The sequence below is a fragment of the Podarcis tiliguerta genome (genome assembly GCF_965153285.1).
Source record: "Podarcis tiliguerta genome assembly, chromosome: 16".
NCBI classification, from domain to species: Eukaryota; Metazoa; Chordata; class Lepidosauria; order Squamata; family Lacertidae; genus Podarcis; species Podarcis tiliguerta.
In genome coordinates, this window is record NC_139549.1 from 17134616 (window position 1) to 17152314 (window position 17699).

General features: G+C 48.3%; 1 protein-coding gene across 2 annotated transcripts in view; it reads right to left on the bottom strand.

Annotated features, from left to right (window-relative positions):
• Positions 1 to 400: 400 nt before the first annotated feature.
• Positions 401 to 17699, bottom strand: part of NECTIN4 (nectin cell adhesion molecule 4) — an 85975-nt gene continuing 68676 nt past the window's right edge. For both annotated transcript variants that reach the window (XM_083417169.1, XM_083417170.1), the window contains 5 exons: positions 11974 to 12125; positions 11027 to 11174; positions 10125 to 10203; positions 7749 to 7910; positions 401 to 6713 (listed from right to left, as the gene is read on the bottom strand). In XM_083417169.1, the coding sequence (XP_083273295.1) occupies positions 6441 to 6713; positions 7749 to 7910; positions 10125 to 10203; positions 11027 to 11174; positions 11974 to 12125 (814 nt within the window). In that variant the 3' untranslated portion in view covers positions 401 to 6440. The remainder of the gene's footprint in view (positions 6714 to 7748; positions 7911 to 10124; positions 10204 to 11026; positions 11175 to 11973; positions 12126 to 17699) is intronic.

Here is a 17699-nt window from a genome sequence, read left to right on the forward strand (position 1 = left end):
CTGACATCACCCCTAAGTTTCCATTATGGGCCCTGAAATCTGAGGGTCTGAGATGTTCCTGACCAGGTAACCCTACACACTGGCAAAGCTTCCCTGTAAATTTGGCCAGTCATTTTTTAATGCAGTTTATGCTAGTGGACATCATTACATCTTGTGGTGGTGAATCCCATAATTATGAGTTGATGCACATTCTTTGGCCTGAAATTGCTTGGCAGGGGGTTGGACTCGATGGCCCTTGTGGTCTATTCCAACTCTATGATTCTATGATCCATTTCCTTGGGTGGTTTACTAACTTTCTAGGATTATGAGAGAAGAATAGGAAAACTCTCCCTGACCACTTTTGCCAAACCAGGCAAAAATCTGTAAAGATTTACAAATCCATCCAACAACACACAAGTCCTGGGGTGCCAAAGGTGCAATTTATTTACAACAGCAGAAGTGCATGTAAGAGCGCCCCAAAGTCCCTTCCTATACACAGAAAGACACTTGCATAATATTTCTCTATATATATCTACACACACACACACACACACACACACACTCACAGGCATCCATTGCTAGGGATTTTATATACACATTTACAGATTATACAAGGACCTCAAGGGTCCTAGAAGCAGATGACACAGCCTTTTCCTAAAATTCTTTCTTTAAAAAAAACAACAATCAAGAAATCATAATAATACATGTCAAAGGACGTAAAAGAGAGTCATATAAATTCACTTTGGAAGCGCCTTATCCTTATGGGTGCAGAATAAATGCATCCTCTTCGGGATTGAGGCAGTGGGCACGAAATTTGGGCACAGCCCCTGCTGGTGGAGAACAATTAAAACAAAAGAGGGGTTGGGCCACCTGAATTCCCTGTATTGCTCTGAGGTAGATCAAGATGTCTAGCAACTTGACTGTTTGGAGTTTGACCACCCATGGTTCACTCAAAACCCTATTCAACTTCAAAGCTCACTGAGCTTGGTGTCCCTGGACATATTGTAGTTTATCAGTTTTGGCCTACCTGGCTGGGGTGCCGTTACAGTTGGTCAGCTGGTTAGAGAAATGGTAGTTCATTTGGACCACAGTCCTAAATGCACATTACAAAGGAGTAAGCACAGTTAAAACAAAATGCTGTGTTGTTGAGCTGGAGTCCAAAGGATCTGGAAGTTATCAGGTTGCGGGGAAGGCTGAACTATAGACTTAAACTGGCTTAATAGTCAATTTCTTCCCAGGAAGCTATAATTCTATGGTGGTGCAGACACACAACTCTAATATTCCCAGTGTTCAGTCATGAGTGCTATTGCTTATGTACCCTAAAGGACTGGGATCCCAAAAACAGTCCAGTGAGGACTGAGTGTGACCATGGAGAGTTGTTTTTTTCTTGAGGGGGCGTGCAGAAAATATGGAGGGGAAATAGAATGGAGTAAGGTACAGCTTGGCTGGCTGGCATAGTGAACAGGAGCGCTCACACAGCAACATTTTGGGTTGAATCCAGCGCAAGTCATGCTAAGAGTATACCCACTGAAATTAATGGACATGACTAACATGGGTCCATTAATTTAAATGGACCTACTTTGAGTAGAACTTAGCTGAATACAACCCTTTATTTCCAGTCCCACTTGTAGATCTTCTAAACAGGAAATTCTGAAGGCCCTCATCAACCCACAGTTCCTTGGGTTCTCTGCAGGCAGGCATGACGGCTAAAGTGGTATTAAACCTAGGTTTGTGGTGCAGACTTGGTTGCCATTTTAAGTGGCCCAGGCCAGGCCACAAGCAGCTTTTGGAGAAAAACTGGACGGATGGATAGGGAATAGATAAATCAAACAGACATATAGATATATATATACATACATATGAGAGATGCACATACGGCATAAGGGATCTGGATGTAAATATATCAAGAGATCCCTATTCTATCTTTGTTCTAAAACTTTTGGTAAAGTGTATTTATAGTTATTTGTGCAAGAAAAGCTCCATTTTGGAGTGTGCGAGGAATTCCATACCAAAATTAGCTTCTGCCCCCTTTCCTGGGTTTATGACCTTCCTGTCAAAAAGGATGTTGGATAATAAAGACTTGTGTCCAGAGACTTCAGGACCAGATGGGTGACAAACCTTTGAGAACCAACATAAATCTCTTGTAAACAAATGCTCTGTTCATCATTTTGTAAAGGAACGGCTTCAATTAGAGGTCTCTTTGACCACTAGATTAGAGAAAAGTTGCGTAGCCTGGGAGATTTGCAAGCATGTCTTAATTGTGGTGATAAGTGCTCTGCGTTATGAAATTCTCTGATTTGGTAACTCTGATGTCAGTTTGTGACTGGATCTTTTAGGGTAGATTTGTGGCCTCATGGGGAAAAACACCACCACTCTTCTCAGTTTGTACAGTTGCAATGTCTCAGAGTTTGACATTTCTGAAACTACAGGGTTCTTGCCTTAAGAGCCTCCAGGGGATGGAGTAGACTATGAGAAGCGGCTGAATCACGTGGAAAGGCAATTCATGGCTTGGGTATAAAATGTTTGCCTTTAACTGCACTCTTCTGTCCACAAGGCTCCACTCTGACTCATCACGCCCAGGTAGCCTCCTCCCCAGAACCTACAGGTGCTCTGTTAGATTTCACCTTCTCAAAAACCAGACTCCACCCCTACTGTGCCCTTGAGCTTCTAAACCCCTTCCTCTGCGTCTTGGGGTCTGAGACTCAGGAGAGTGGTGGCAACCATCCCAGCTTGCTTTCTCCTTCCAAGTTAAGAGCTGCCTTTCGGGATATCAAGAATAGCTGCAATAAGACATTACAACACCATACTGACAAAATATTACACTAACACCAGGGGGGTGGGCTTGGCCCAAGAGCCTGCGCCAGACCCCTTAAACTGCATTTTATGGCAAACATAACTACCATTATTGCTACAAAACGCAGCTGAAGCACTAAGTGTGGCATGGCTGGGCACTACGGAGGCTTTTGAGGGCAACCGTGCTTGTCATCAAAAGTGTGCCCTTAGCAGATTTGGCCCACTTTATTGCTTCTTGTTCAGTGCAGCTAACACCTTATTTCATTCATATATCTATATTATCCTTCCAACAAACTCATTAGGTTAGGGCTAAGGGTGACTGGCCCAAGGTCATCTTTTGAGCTTCACAGCTGACTGCTCTGAACTTGGATCTCCCTGGTCCTAGTCCAACACTCTAATCACTATTATTTATTAATTTCGTAACATTTATATGCCACTTGATTATGTAAAAAAACCCTCAAAGTGGTTTGCTGCATCATTGACTATATCACTGTATTACTTATTATTATTAATCTTTTCTTTCTTTGGTAGTGAAATAATCCCCAAGACCTGCAGAACAGGAAGCAATAAAATACAAAGAGGAAGCTTTTAATGAATGCTGTAGGGGCTCCTTGTCATCCCAGAAGGATCTCAGTGTACTGCATCACGGCACATTCCCACCATTTAGAGTGCTATGATACCACTCTAAACACTCCTGGATTCCCCCCTCCAGGAATTCTGGGAACTGTAGTTTGTGAAGGTCGCTGAGATTTGTTAGGATGTCACTATTGCCCTCACAGGACTACAGTTCCCAAAGTTCCCTGTGAGGAGGGATTGATTGTTCAAACCAGGGCTTTTTTCCCAGCTGGAACTTACTGGAGCCCAATTTTGGCACCTCTCAGGTGGGTGCCATTGCTATTACAAGAGAACAAGGTGAGTTCTGGCACCTCTTTTCCTAGAAAAACAGTGCTGGTTAAAACATTCTGGAAATCATGGCTTTGGGGGAGGAATAAGGGTCTCCTAACAACTCTCAGCACTTTTAATGAACTACAGTTCCCAGAATTCTTTGGGGAAGCTATGAGTTTTTGAAGTGGTGCCATAGAGCTTTAAATGTATGGTGCGAATGTGGCCTAGGTGTTGTGTTGGAACCTTCATTTTAGTTCGACCTCCCACTAATTGCAAAAAAGCAACATTTCAGCTCACCCAGGGTAAGCCAGAAGCTCCTATGCTAAGACTATGTTTTATGTGATGATTTTTCTTAATGTACGTTTACTCCTGGCACGGGATACGGGGCACCTTCGTAGAATAAAACTTTAGGTATGCAAAGCTACCCTTAGCTGCCATCTGCTTCTGCAGAACTTTTCACAGAGGCGTCACCCTAGGCATGGGCATAGCCAAGTGGGGGCAGGGAATGGAAGCTGCCTAAATCAATAAAAATCAATAAAAATACATAGCAAACTGAGGTTCTCTCCCCCCCCCCACAAAAATCCTGGCTATGCCCATAACCCAAAGTACCTTGAAGTGGTGTTTGCTAACATAAAGCGGCTGGATTCTGACCCAGTATGACCTCCTTGCAGTCTGCAGCGCATGGATGTTGTTCAAAAGCACCAGCAATATATCTCCCCATTTACTAGTGAGTACACAGTCTGGGGGATTTGAGGCTGTCCCCGTTGGGCAAAAACAAAAACCACAAACAAGGACCTGGTATGCTTTTGCATAGACTGGGAAATGGCAGAGCTGTGACTGCTGCATTGCAGGGGGTTGGACTAGATGATCCTTGGGATCCCTTCCAACCCTTCAGTTCTATGGTTCTACATGTTGGAACTGCTTGAGTCAGAAAGGCCAAGGGTTGGTTCCTACAGCCTCACCGCCTAATTAAACTTAGCACGTGTATGACACCATTTGAGCGCTCAGAAAAACCTCTCACACATTATTTCATATCACACCAATCCAGTAAGGTAGAACAGTATTCTTATCCCCACACTGTAAACCAATGAGTCCAGGGGCTGGTATAGTGATTCAGCATCTGCCTAATGCTCTCTGGTGGCGGTGCTCACAATTTGCATGTGTGAATGGGGCCATCTCAGATCTAGATCTAACTTCGTGTCCTGGCAAGCCCAACCCTTTTCCTGAGGAGACACTTCAAACATTTGGCTTGAGTCCTTGTGGGATAATCAGACGCCCAGTGGGGGAACACGGAGAAGCATGTGTGCTTTCATGCGTGTGCAGACATGCACCCCTCGGGGCCAGCTCAGCCATCTGTGACACCTTGTTTGATGGCTTCAGCAGCGGATGATTTTTTTGGCGGGCGGGGGGTGAACCATCCATTAAGTCTCTACCATGGGAATTTTGTGACACCCCTCGCTCCCCCTGCCCCAAACAAACACACAATAGCTCCAATGCAAAAAAAGGTTTTCAAAGGCACCAGTTGACTTGTTCAGCTATGACCCCTTGAGAGACGAATAGCCAAGGGGTTATATGCACATGTGAAACGGACTTACGAGAGGGGATGAGAGAGAGAGAATATGATACATTGCACAAAACTTCCAACCTTCTATGACTGCGGATATACAAAGGGCAATGAGACCCAAAATCCCCTTTCCCCCTTCACCACCCAGGATGCAAGAATAAATCCCAAAAGATCCTGGCATTTCACTGTTCCCTGTTCCATGGTGCTGGCAAGTCCTGCTGTCGTCCTGCTTCGGAAGCAGTTTTGGTCTGCGTAGCTTGCACGAGTGGCAAGGGGTTTGCCCAAACGAAAACCGATCTCCAGGTGGTCGCACTGGAAGTGGTGGCACAACCCACCCCGGTGGGATTGGGCTGCCGGATGTTTCATCTGCCAAACTGGAGCTGTAGCCGCCGGAATCCTTTGCATTCATGTATAAGTTGCGTTTTGGATGCGTCTCAGTGTCATCCCCACAGGAAGCATATCAAGGACTATGGAGGGTGGAATCCTGCCCACGGGCATCTCCCAAGCAGGGAATCTCCCTCGCAGGGCTCCCCTGAGGCCTGCCGGGATTCCTTGTCTCTGTGCCTACATTCAGTCTTTGGGAAGCTAGCCTTTCCCTTTCAAGGTAATAATAATTATATAAAATAAAAACAATGATTTTATTGCTTGCCTCGGCAAGGCTTTGGGGAGCTTCTGTCTGTAACCACAGGGGGCCACAAACGTTCAACTAATAATAATAATAATATTAACAACAATAATAATTAGGGGGGGGGAGGCACAAAAGTTTCATAGTTCTGTCCCTGAGCCAAGATAAATGCGCTGCTGCCTGGTGGCATCCTCAGAATCGCTTGCCCTGTATGTGTAGCCTCAAAACATTTTTAAAAATCACGACACAAAAACGCAGGCCAGGCAATGTCACCGTCCGGCCAAAGTCAGAAAAGAAAAGGGGTGGGGGAAGCTTTCCCAATTTCCGAACCGGCTGTTGATCCGCCCCACTGGGAATGAGTTGGTTCCCTCCTCAAGTGGACGGAGCAAGAGAAGACCATGGCCAGGATTCCCGGGGAAGAAGAACGGGGTGGTGAGGCCTGCGGAGATCTCCAAGGGCAGCTGCATGGCGGCCGGGTGGCTCAGAAGGAGGTGACAGCCTTGGCTCCCTCACCCAAGGGAGGCTCCGGCAGGCCATTGGGAAGTGGGTTCAGTGCTCTGTCGGGTCCTGGGGCTCCGTGGCAGGGGGCAAAGGTCACACCAGGTGTCCCCGGCCATTGATGTAGATGCCATTGGAGGTGGGCTTCGCCCGGAGGGTGCCGTTCTCTTGGACAAAGTGGGTCATGGCTTGCTTGATGTTTTTCTCGCTGTCCCGCTGCTCCTCTTCCTCCTGCTCCTTCTCCTCTTTCTCCTTCTCCATCTGGTCCTCCTGGACAGGGGTGGGGGGTGGCGGGGGGAGCTCTGTCTGCGTCTCGATCTCCCGCACTGTCGACAAGGTGGAGTAGCTACGTCCTTCGGCCTCCTCGCTCTGAGCCGGTGAGAGAAGCAGGGTGTGAGATATTTCTCCCATACACGCACACACACGCGCGCGCACACACTGCTTTTTTCTGGGGAGACGGAGGGGTACACATACCCCTAAATATTTTGTTAATCTTTGTACTTTTGTCCATTTACTGTATTACCCCCCCCTATAAAATGGTGATTTTCTTGAGTCAAAATGAGAGTACCCCTAAACATATATATTTTTTAGAAAAAAGCTCTATCTACCTATCTATCACAACAAAGTGGTTCACAACAAAAATACATGACACCAGACAATGAAAACCATATTTAAAAAGTTAAGATTTTTTATCTTTTAATTTGCTTTAGGTCTATTGCTGTTTTAACTTTTCAGAAGTCTTAAATGGTTGTTGGCTATTTTTCTTGCTAATAATTTTTTTATTTCTGAATTTATTTCTATTTGTTTTCAATCCAATAAAAGCCTCATTGTAACAATGCCAAATTATAATACCGTTAAAAATGCCAATCATTCAAAAGACAAATTATACAATATAGGTGCTGCCCCCCGCGTGCTGGAATTGATGGTTTGATGATTTACTATACTTCTGGGTTCCAAAATCTTATAAATTCCATTACATTCCAGTCACAATAACAAACCCTTGGACCACAGCTGTAATCATTTTATTGTCGCTGTTGATTTTCCTTAGAGATAACTTACTTGTTTTGATCTTTTTTTGCAAACCACTTTGAGGATTTTTGCAGTCAAGTGGTGGATAGATTATTTGCAATAAATAATATATAGATTGACCGTTGTGGCAAGATGTGCTCTTAACTGCCTGCATAGGCCTGGCAGAATAGAATTGTTTCCAGCAGGCGTGTCATGCTCCAGATAGCCAGGGACTGGCTGGGCAAAGAGCAGCGGTGGGAGGCACCAGCCAGGGAAGCCCCAGAGCAGGAAGGCTCAGAGCCCGGGGATTGGTGGTGGGACAGGGAGGAGAGGTCAAAGGGGGAAGACTGGGAGGAGGTGCTGGATACTGAAAGGACAACAGGGTTTGGTGCTCACCATGACAGAGCAGAGGCTGGTTTCACGCAGGCTGTCTGCCCGGAAGCTGCCCTGCCGGCTGTCCCGGCAGAGGCTGTCGGCTCGCAGGCTCTCCCGGCAAAGGCTGTCCCCACGGAAGCTGCCCTGCCGGCTCTCTGACCTCAAGGGAAGGTTTTCTTCCATCTGAAAACAAACGAGGGCATGGGGAAGGGAAGGGATGGCGAAGAGATGGTAACAGAGAAGTGAAACTTGCAGCGCTTGTTAAAAGTTGCCCACTCCACAATTAAGCCACTCATCCGTTCTCTCTCTCTCTCTCTCTAACCTACCACGCAGGGTTGCTGCGAGATGGAAATGTGGGGGGGGGGGGGGGATGAAGCCACATCTGCCGCCTTGAGCCCCTTGCAGGCATATAAGGAAGGGTTCAAGAGTCATATATAAATATTACTGAGCTCTGATTTGGTTCTCAAATCAAGCCACCTGAGCTTTGGAGAACCTGGGGACTGACTGTGTACAAAGCCTGCTGGAGGAAGCCAATGGTTCATCTAGTTCAATATCCTGCACTCGCAGTGGTCAAGCAGACTCCATCCACCATGGGGAACCCGCAAGCAGGATCCGAGCCCAAGAGCAGCACTCTCCCCTCCTGTGGTTTCCAGCAACTGGTATTCAGAAGCACTAGGGTCTCTAGAGACACAGCATGGTCATCATGGCCTGTAGCCATTGATAGGCTTCTCCTCTATGAATCTGCCTCCCTTAGGACCATCCAAACGGATTCTTTAGCTGTGATTCCTGCATTTCAGGGAGTTGGACTAGATGACCCTTCTCTATGACTCGATAAGTTGGTGGCCATCGCTGCCTCCTATGGAAGCGAGTTCCATAGTTTAACTAAGCACTGCGTGAAGAAGTCAGTTTTTAAAAAAATTGTCCTGAATCTTCAGCTTCACTGGATGCCCGTGAGTTCTAGTGTTAAGATGAAAGAGGGAGAAAATCTTTTCTCTCTCCACTTCCTCCATGTCGTGCATGATTTCATAAACTTTTATCGTGTCGCCTCTTCCCCCCGCCCCACCTGTAAGCCCCAAACGCTGGAAGCTTTCTTTGTAGGGGAGCAACAGCTCCATCCCCTGGATCATTTTTGGTGCCCTTTTTCTGAACCTTTATTGCAACTCTGCAATATCCTCTTTGAGGTGAGGCAACCACAAGCATTTCCCAGGTCAGAGAAGGTGGCCTCAAGTAAGATCTGAGCTCAGCCCTTCTCATATTTAGAAAGGTGGCTTGTGTGCGTGTTTACATTATTCCACTGGCTCCCTCTAGAGGGTGCTGAAGGACTTCCATGGGCTCAGCTCTGCAGCAAAGGAAGAGGGGGGAAAGAGGCTTCAAAGTTCTATCAACTGCAGGCTTCTCATCACTTACCTTTCCTCTGTTCTTTCCAGGCACAGTCTGTGCTTTAAAGCTCTGTGTCTGAGGGCCTTTTTTTTTTTTTTTTTGCACTGGAGCAAAAACCCTCTCTTTAAAGCTGAATCGGAGCAAATGGAAAACCCAGATTGATGTTTGCCCCAATTGAGCAAAACACTCAGACATGGAGCTCTAAAGCTCAGAGCTGTGTGGGGAAGCCCTGCTACGAGCCATGGATAAATGGGCGCCTCCAAGTTCAGAGGCAGTCTATCTGTGCAGACCAGGATGGTGTCTGAGACTCCCAGAGCCACCTGGACAACTGTATGAGACTTGAGATGCCCAGATCAAGCAAAGCACTGCTTATTTCCTGCAGCGGTGGAGGTTTTTGAACAAAGGTTGGATAGCTTGTCAGGGATTCTCTAGCTGGGATTCCTGCATTCATTGCAAGGGGCTGGACTAGTTGACCCTTATGTTCCCTTCCAACCCTACAGTTTTATGAAAGGAGAGGGGGCTCTCTATCCCCACCCACTTCCTTTCCATGGAAAAGCCCAGTCTGTGCCTTCTTATCCTTCCCCAGCCAATCCACAGGTACTCCCACACTCTCTTTAATAATAATAATAATAATAATAATAATAATAATAATAAAAAAATAATTTATTTATATCCCGCCCTCCCCAGTCGAAGCCGGGCTCGGAGCGGCTAACAACAATAAAAGTAACACAGCATTCTAAAATCAATTCAAAATCAAATTAATGGCAACCATTGGGCTAGAGTTCTATGAGGATTATCAAAGGAAGGGGTCAGACTGTGCCTTGGCCAAAGGCCTGGTGGAACTGCTCAGTCTTGCAGGCCCTGCGGAAAGATGTCAGGTCCCACAGGGCCCTAGTCTCTTGTGACAGAGCGTTCCACCAGATCAGGGCCACAGCCAAAAAAGCCCTAGCTCTGGTTGAGGCCAGCCTAACCTCCCTGTGGCCCAGGACTTCCAAGATGTTTTTGTTTGACCCTCACCTGATTCCGGGTGTCCGTGCTGTGGCTGGAGTGGAGGCGCCGGATGGAGTTCTCCCTGGTCAGGGTCAGCTCTTCTTCGCTGCCGGACACAAGGAGGGGGAGAAGCCAGGTGAGACAGCTACTTCCCCCCTTGCCCTCTGCCTAACAGGAATATCTCACTGTGTGCCAAGGCACCAGACGTGGCACCAGGGGGCATGGTTGCCAGGTCTCTTAGTTTGCCCAGAAGGTTCACTGTTCAAATTAATATAATGAAGCCCATAACAACTTAGCTCCAGGGTGCCTCAGGGGCAGCCTGAACCCAGAGAGCCTGGCTCAGCCCCTGAGATTATCTGCAGAAGTGCTGTTGGTCATACCCTGAGTTGGCGGGGCTCATTTGACAATGACGAGAAACCAAGCCTTTGGTGTAGTTGGCCTGGTCCTATGGGACACTCCGCCACTAGAGATTCAGCATGGTGTGATTCCCAGAACACAACCCCTGCGTAGGTTGTATGACCTCAGGGGTGGGGCAGGCAAGCATGTGGCTGGACCAAAGGGCACTGAAAAGCCCCGATGATCAACAGATTGCCAGGGCTTGCACACCTCTGTACAAGGTGCTCTGCAAGCCCCAACCATCAGTTGATTGTCCATACGGGCGCCATCGTGATGCCAAGTGATTGGCAGGTGGGTGTCCCCACTCACCTGTGAAACTTAGCCCACAGTGTGTGGGGGGGGGGGGAAGGTAAGAATCCAGCCCACTAGCCAAATCTAGTTCCTTAGTCCGGCTCAAAACGTAATTGGGGGACCAAGGTGATTACGGTTGGCATCAGAGAAGAGGGCTAATAACACCAAAACGATGTCATGTGAAGTGCTAGATGACACTTTGGGTCCCTTCCAATTCTATGGTTCTATCCCCATTTGCTTACTATTTCTCAGTGATGCGTTTGGTCTTTCTCTTGTGGTAGCAAGTCATGAGTATGACCACCAGGACCAGCAAGCCAAGCAGTACTACAGAGATAAGTCCTGCCCCAATCATGGAGATGGAGACCACGTCCACCTGCTTGGCCCGGTTGCCTGTTGGGAGAGACAAGAAAAGAGAGGTGAGTAGGCCATGGCAGTGATGCATGAAGTCCACTTTGAGCTTCTCTGCATGGGACTGGAAGAAACCCACAAATCACCCCCTTGCCCAAAGTCCTACAGCACCAGTTCCCCTGAAGGACAGATCTTTAGAGAGTTACAGAAGGAGTGGCTTCCTTACAAGGAGAGGCAAAATTCTCCTATGGCTGCCAGGTGAGAGAGGAGGGAAGGCAAGCCCTTTTATTCCCCCACCACACATTGGGTGGGGGGGGGGAGGACCTAGTCCCCTATCTTTTCCCCTATATCAAATTCTGAGGAAACAAAAAAAAAATGTGTGTGTACAGCTAGTGGTAGGCACAGCACTGATTGGCTAGAAATGGGCACGTCACCAACCCTCAACACTGGAGCAGTTTTTAAAAAAAACATTTGGCAGGGGGTTGGACTCGATGGCCCTTGTGTTCTCTTCCAACTCTATGATTCTATGATTTTACTTTTAAAAGAAACACTGAAATGAGTGTTTACAGAGGTATGATTCCCAGAGTGGTTTAACAGTCAATCCCTCTTCCCAAGGAATTCTGAGAACTGTAGGTTTTGTTAGGGGAATAGAGGCCTCCTAATGACTCTCAGTACCCTTCATGAATGACAGCTCCCAAAACTGTTTGGGGGAAGCCATGGCGGTTTAATGCAGTGCCCTAGTGCTTGAAAGCTATGGTGTGAATGTGGCCTGGGCTGTTGTCTAGGATAGACAAGCCAAATCAGCTCTGCCGCCTGTTTCTGAGCTGTCCCAGAATGGTACCTTTTATGCTAATGGTCGTCTCAGCCTCCTTGGTTGCAAAGCCATTGGCCACTTGGCAGACATAGACGCCTCCATCTTCAGAGTTAAGGGGTCTCTGGAAGAGCAGGGTGTCCCCCTTGATTTTCACTCCGCTGGGGAGGGGGTCATTGAGCCTGGGCAGAGAGAGGAAAGGAGACCAAGTCAGGAAGGGGTGGGGAAAACATATTTATCTCTGCGGACCCAGATTCTTGCTGGGTCTTCTTTTGACACCTAGAGTTTTGCCAATGCCTTGAACTCAACTGCTCAAGATGTGCAGCACCTGCTAAGTCACAGAGAGGTGCCTATTCATCACCTCCCAAATGGGCAGTTTCACACACACACACACACACTGCTGCTGATGAAAGATGACTTGGTCCTGTGTTATCTAGCAGCCAATATTCAGAAGCATTGCTGCCTCTCTGACCATGGAGGCAGAGCTGAGCCACTGTGGCTAGGAGCCATCGCTAGCCTGTTCCATGAACTTGTCCAAACTTCTTTCAATCCATCCAATTTGTCCAAACTTCTTTTAATCTATCCAAGTTGGTGGGCTATTATTGTCTCCTGCAGGAGCCAGTTCCGTGGTTTAACTAGGCGTTGAATGAAGGACTTTCTGTGATCTGTCCTGAACCATTCATGGGATGTCCTAAATTTCCATTCATTCATTCATTCATTCATTCATTCATTCATTCATTCAATTGCATTTATATCCCAGCCTTTTCTCTAAGCAGCTCGAGGTGGCATACATGGCTCTCCCCCTCCTCTATTCCCCACAACAACCCCGTAAGGTTAAGTTAGGCAGAGAGGCCACGACTGGCCCAAGGTCACCCAGTGGACTTCATGGCCAAGTAAAGATTTGAACCCTGGTCTCCCAAGTTCTACTCCAACACTCCAACCACCACACCATGTACTCTCTGTATGCAGAGCCGTGTATGTACATTTTATACTCCAGATTTATTTATCTATCGCATTTCTATACACCCTTCTTCTCCAAGGACCTCAAGGTCATATACATGGCTCTCCCCCTCCTCATTTAATCCCCACAACCACCCTATGTGGTGGGTTAGGCTGAGAGGCAGCAGCTGGCCCAAGATCACACCAAGTGAGCTTCATGGCTGAGTGGGGATTTGAAGCAGTTTTATGCTGAAAGGGGAAGGGAAAAGGTCTCTTTCTCCACTCCATGTGTAATTTCCTACACTTCCATCGTGTTGCCTCTTCCTCACCTTTTCTCTTAAAAACATTGCAAGTATGTCCCTATTTTCGGCTGCGGGGTGTCAGAGGGCCTTTGCCAGAGGGAGAGGCACCGCCCCAAAGACGCCTCGCAAGAGGAAAAGAGGAATGGCAAGGGCCAGGAACTCCTGAACCAGATGCTCTCGCCCTTTCTGCCGCTTCCCCGCCTCAGCAACATGTCCAGGCTCGTGAGGGGAGGTGTGGGGCACAAGGGGAGGGGGGGCAGGGAAGAGGAGGGCGGGGTCAGCCATGACATCATGAACAATAGGTGCTGAAATCAAAGGGATCCCTTCCCTTTTCCCACGGGTCTCTTGCATAGCTGAGCTGGGTGCCGGAGCGTGTCCAGACAGCACCCCAAACTCTGTGCAGAGATTCGGCAAAGCGTCTGAGCCGGCGAGCGGAGCCCGGCCGAGGCAACAGCGCCGTGCCCTTCCCAACCCGCACGCACACACAACTGACACTGATGTGGGAGAAGACATCTGCATGTGGGGAAAGAGCGAGGATATATGTGCACTGCACATGGGTGCATCAACAGGAGCCTCTTGTCCACACACACACACACACACACACACATGCGTTTAACAGTGTTTGCAAAGGGCAAAACTTTTCTCCCTTCATTTAGCTCCTTCCCCCCACCGCCTTTTAAATTTATCGATTTGTTCACATGCAAACATGGCAAAAGGAAAGAAAACAAAGAACCAACAGTTTGAACCAGATGTTTTCAACCTTTTTGAGTCCATACGGTTTCCTTGACCAACTACCGTACATTCTTTCTGCAGCACCCCTGTGAGGCTCAGGAGCCCAGTTATGGACAGCTTCTCACCCCATTTTGAACACCGTCTCTTGTGGAGTATTCCCTCAGCCTTCTCTCTTCTCCTTGGGAGAATTCTGGGCAGCTGCTGCCGCCGCCCCTGGTCTCTCAAACCACCCCCTGATCAGCGCCAGAGGCACCATTCGTCTGGGGAGTGGTAGCCAGGGCTGCTGCAACAAACAGCTGTGCAAGCCTTTGGGAGGCAGAGATGTGAGAAGGCATCAGAGGGACAAAGGCCAGTGTTGCTCATGGCACCCCTATCATTCAAGGCACTCCAGGGTACCACGGTACATGGGCTGAAAACCCCTGGTTTAACCCATAAAGCGTTGCAGTACAAAGACACAGCACAGCCCCAAAGGCATAATAAAGTATCGATTCGATATTCCCTTTACAAATAATAAAGATTTATTTTTTTAAGTATTCTCCACCAGTTAGTTCCGTCAGTTTTATTGAAAATAAAGGTCCTAGTTTTAAATGAGCCAGACATTTGCATATACTGATGGTGCCTCAATATTTGCCTAAGAAATAAAATCATGCCATATTTAAAAAACAAATGGTCACCAAGGTCTACCCTTTAGATACTGTTACTTTTAATTTTAAAAGGCAATTTTGTTCAGGGTACTCCAAATGTGTGCTAGGGGCATGTGCAGCTCTCATCTCAGGGCCTCCAGGGCAAGGGAGCCACCTTCCAGCTTTCTATCCCCCACCCCAGTTTACAGTTCATTTCCAGCATTTGTTCCAGGATAACTATCCACCCTGCCTTCTCACTTTTTCTGCAGAAAAGGACAATAGTTGTACCTGGGATCCCGAACACCATGCGAGTTGAATGTTTTGGGTCCCGAATGCCGCAAACCCAGAAGTGAGTGTTCCGGTTTGCAGACATTCTTTGGAACTCGAATGTCCGACACGGCTTCCGATTGGCTGCAGGAGCTTCCTGCAGCCAATCGGAAGCCACGCCTTGGTTTCCGAAACATTTTGGAAGTCGAATGTACTTCCAAGGTATGACTGTACCGGCACTGAGTCCTCTGCCTTTGCAGGCATGCCAGCAGGATGAAATCCTGGCCACTTTCTGCCCGATAAGCAGCTGTGCAGCTCTCTACAGAGGCCATGTTTCCTGCCAAACTGCTGCACCTCTATAAAAGGCAGGCAGACCTCAAAAGAATCTCATTCCTGCCCCCCCCCCCCGACAACCTGGCCTGTGCAAAGCCTCATCCATCCACCACGCCCACCCCCCAGCCCTGTGCTGACTTGGCTGGTTTTTTACCGTCTCTCCCCCCCCCCCTTCGCTCACCACAAAAGGCTACAAGGTGCATCTTGGCCCGGGGCTGCTTCCCCGAAACCCACAGCAAGTCTCAGCCAGTCCCTCGGAGCGCAAAAAAAAAAAAAAAAAAAAAAAAAGAGCTCGAGAGGCAGGCCGGGATGGCTGAGTGATGAATAAGTGTTTATGGAGGATCAGCCTTCCCTTTGAATGGGATCCGTGGGAGCTCTCTGCGGCAGCCAGCCCAGATCAGGTGCACCACTGGCTGGCTGGGAATGGAATGGCCAGGCGGGCAAGTGGTTGCCACCCAGATGTACCACTGCAGCTGCCTTTTGGGGGGGCAGGAGGGAAGGATCCCCTGCCTGGGCACCTGGGGCAAGAGGGGCTGCCAGAAGCAAGCCTCGCCAGCTCTCTGTGGGACGTCAGGAAACGCACCTCGTAGCTGGCACCCAGACGGTGTCAGGCGGGCCAGGCAGGCGTCCAAGGCTGGCGCTGGGAGATGCCAAGCTTCCCCAGACTCCTCTGGTGGTGCAATCCTGGATTTGCATCCCGGGAAAGTGTCACGCGGGTTAGGGATTGCCCCAGGGGCGGGTGCTTGAGGGGTGGGGGCTGGCTCGGCTGTTGCTCTCCCCAACGGGCACAGGGTGCCTCCAGAGGCTCCCAGCACTAGGGCAGGATTCATTCCCCCTGGCTTCAAGCTGAACTGCCTGCTGCCTGCAGAGAGGGCACTCTGCCACAGAACTCTTCCCAGCCTGCCATGCCCACTTTGTCCTAGTAGGCCAGGGGTTCTTCAACTCTGTTTTTCTAGGGCATCTGTGAGGAGCTCCTTGGAAGCCTACTGGGGACTGCTTACTGGGAGAAGCTTACTGGTGCAGCTGGGTCATTTTAGAACCTGGCCTTAAGGGTCTTGCAAGGTGCCCCCTTTGGGTAGCCAGTTGTAAAGCACCCACTTCCCATTTCTGTACTCTCTCCCCCCTAATTCCATGCTTCTACATTCTTGATATCTCACAGCAACAAACAAAAACAGTTTGCCAACTCTGGATTTATTTATTTTTCTTTCAATGCTCTGAGCACGCCTGCCTTGAATTCACAGCACCATCATGACTACAGGAACAAAACGGCATTTGCTTCTGCTGCCCTGATGCTAAATACATTTTACCCGGGAATAACAAGCACCATTCTGTTGTAGAAAAGGATAATCAAGTGAGAATCTATTACCATGTGCATTCATGGCCACCTTAAAAAAATACAGAAAGGATTCTACAGCAACCAACACCTGCCCCAGTGGGCCCTGCTATGCTTCTAGCAGCCCAGGTGCCAATGCCAGGCTTGTTGGGTGTGGCTCCCATAACCTGCCACTCTCTGGGTGGTCACCTGGGGACCTTCTGGCTCCAAGACCCAGATGCACTACTGACCGGGCTCTTTGTTCATGTCAGACAATGCTGAGGCCCCATGAAGCCTGGTCATCGACAGTGGGAGCCATAGCTGTCAACTTTCAGATTTGAAAATAAGGGATCAGCAGCCTCAAAAATAAGGGATCAGCAGCCTCACCTGCCCCAGGGACAGTCTACGGGATATCTAACAATCTGGGATAGCAGCGGGAAACAGCACTGGAATAAGGGAATTTCCCGCAAAAAAAAGGAAGGTTGACAGCTATGGTGGGAGCAGAATGGACTTGTGAAAAACACTCCCAAGAATCATCTGCAATGCACAGGGCTTCTGTAACAAGTGGAGGGTAGGATATAAGAACATTCGAAGAGCCCTGCTGGATTAGGGCCATGTCCCATCTTGTCCAGCATCCTGTTCTCAGAGTGGCCTCTCCTCTCCTGCAACTGGTATTCAGAAGCATTACCGCCTCCAACTGTGGAGGCAGAGTACAGTCTCCATCGTGGTTATAACCTTCTTCTCCATAAATCTGTATGATCTTCTGTTAAAGCCAAGCAAAAACATATATCCAAAAGGCACCACGGTCTCCACTGGCACTTCATTCCAAAGAAATTGAACCCTGGGTAAGTGCAGGCATCCCTGGAGTCTCGCGCTGTTTGGAGACTGGGGCTGACTGCAACACTCTTGTAAAAGTCAAGGCAGTGTCTGTCCTGCAAACTGTTACCAACACCTCAAAATGCTTTTGCCCATTTCTTTGTGCGAAATGGCAAACTGACCACAGCATGCCACCTTAAAATTTGTGCGTGTACATTGTTGCATGAGTGGGCAACAGATAGGGCATCTGCAGAATTCAAATCGATTTTAACATAGCATCCTCCAAAGAAAAAAAAAACTGGGACAAGATCAAGACTTGTGATTTATCTGGGACGCAGACTAGACAAACTGGCTCTTACGGCAAGCATGGTTTTCAAAATGTTTCAGTCTGAGAGATGGGCTATTGATGTTCTTATACAATTGCATATATGG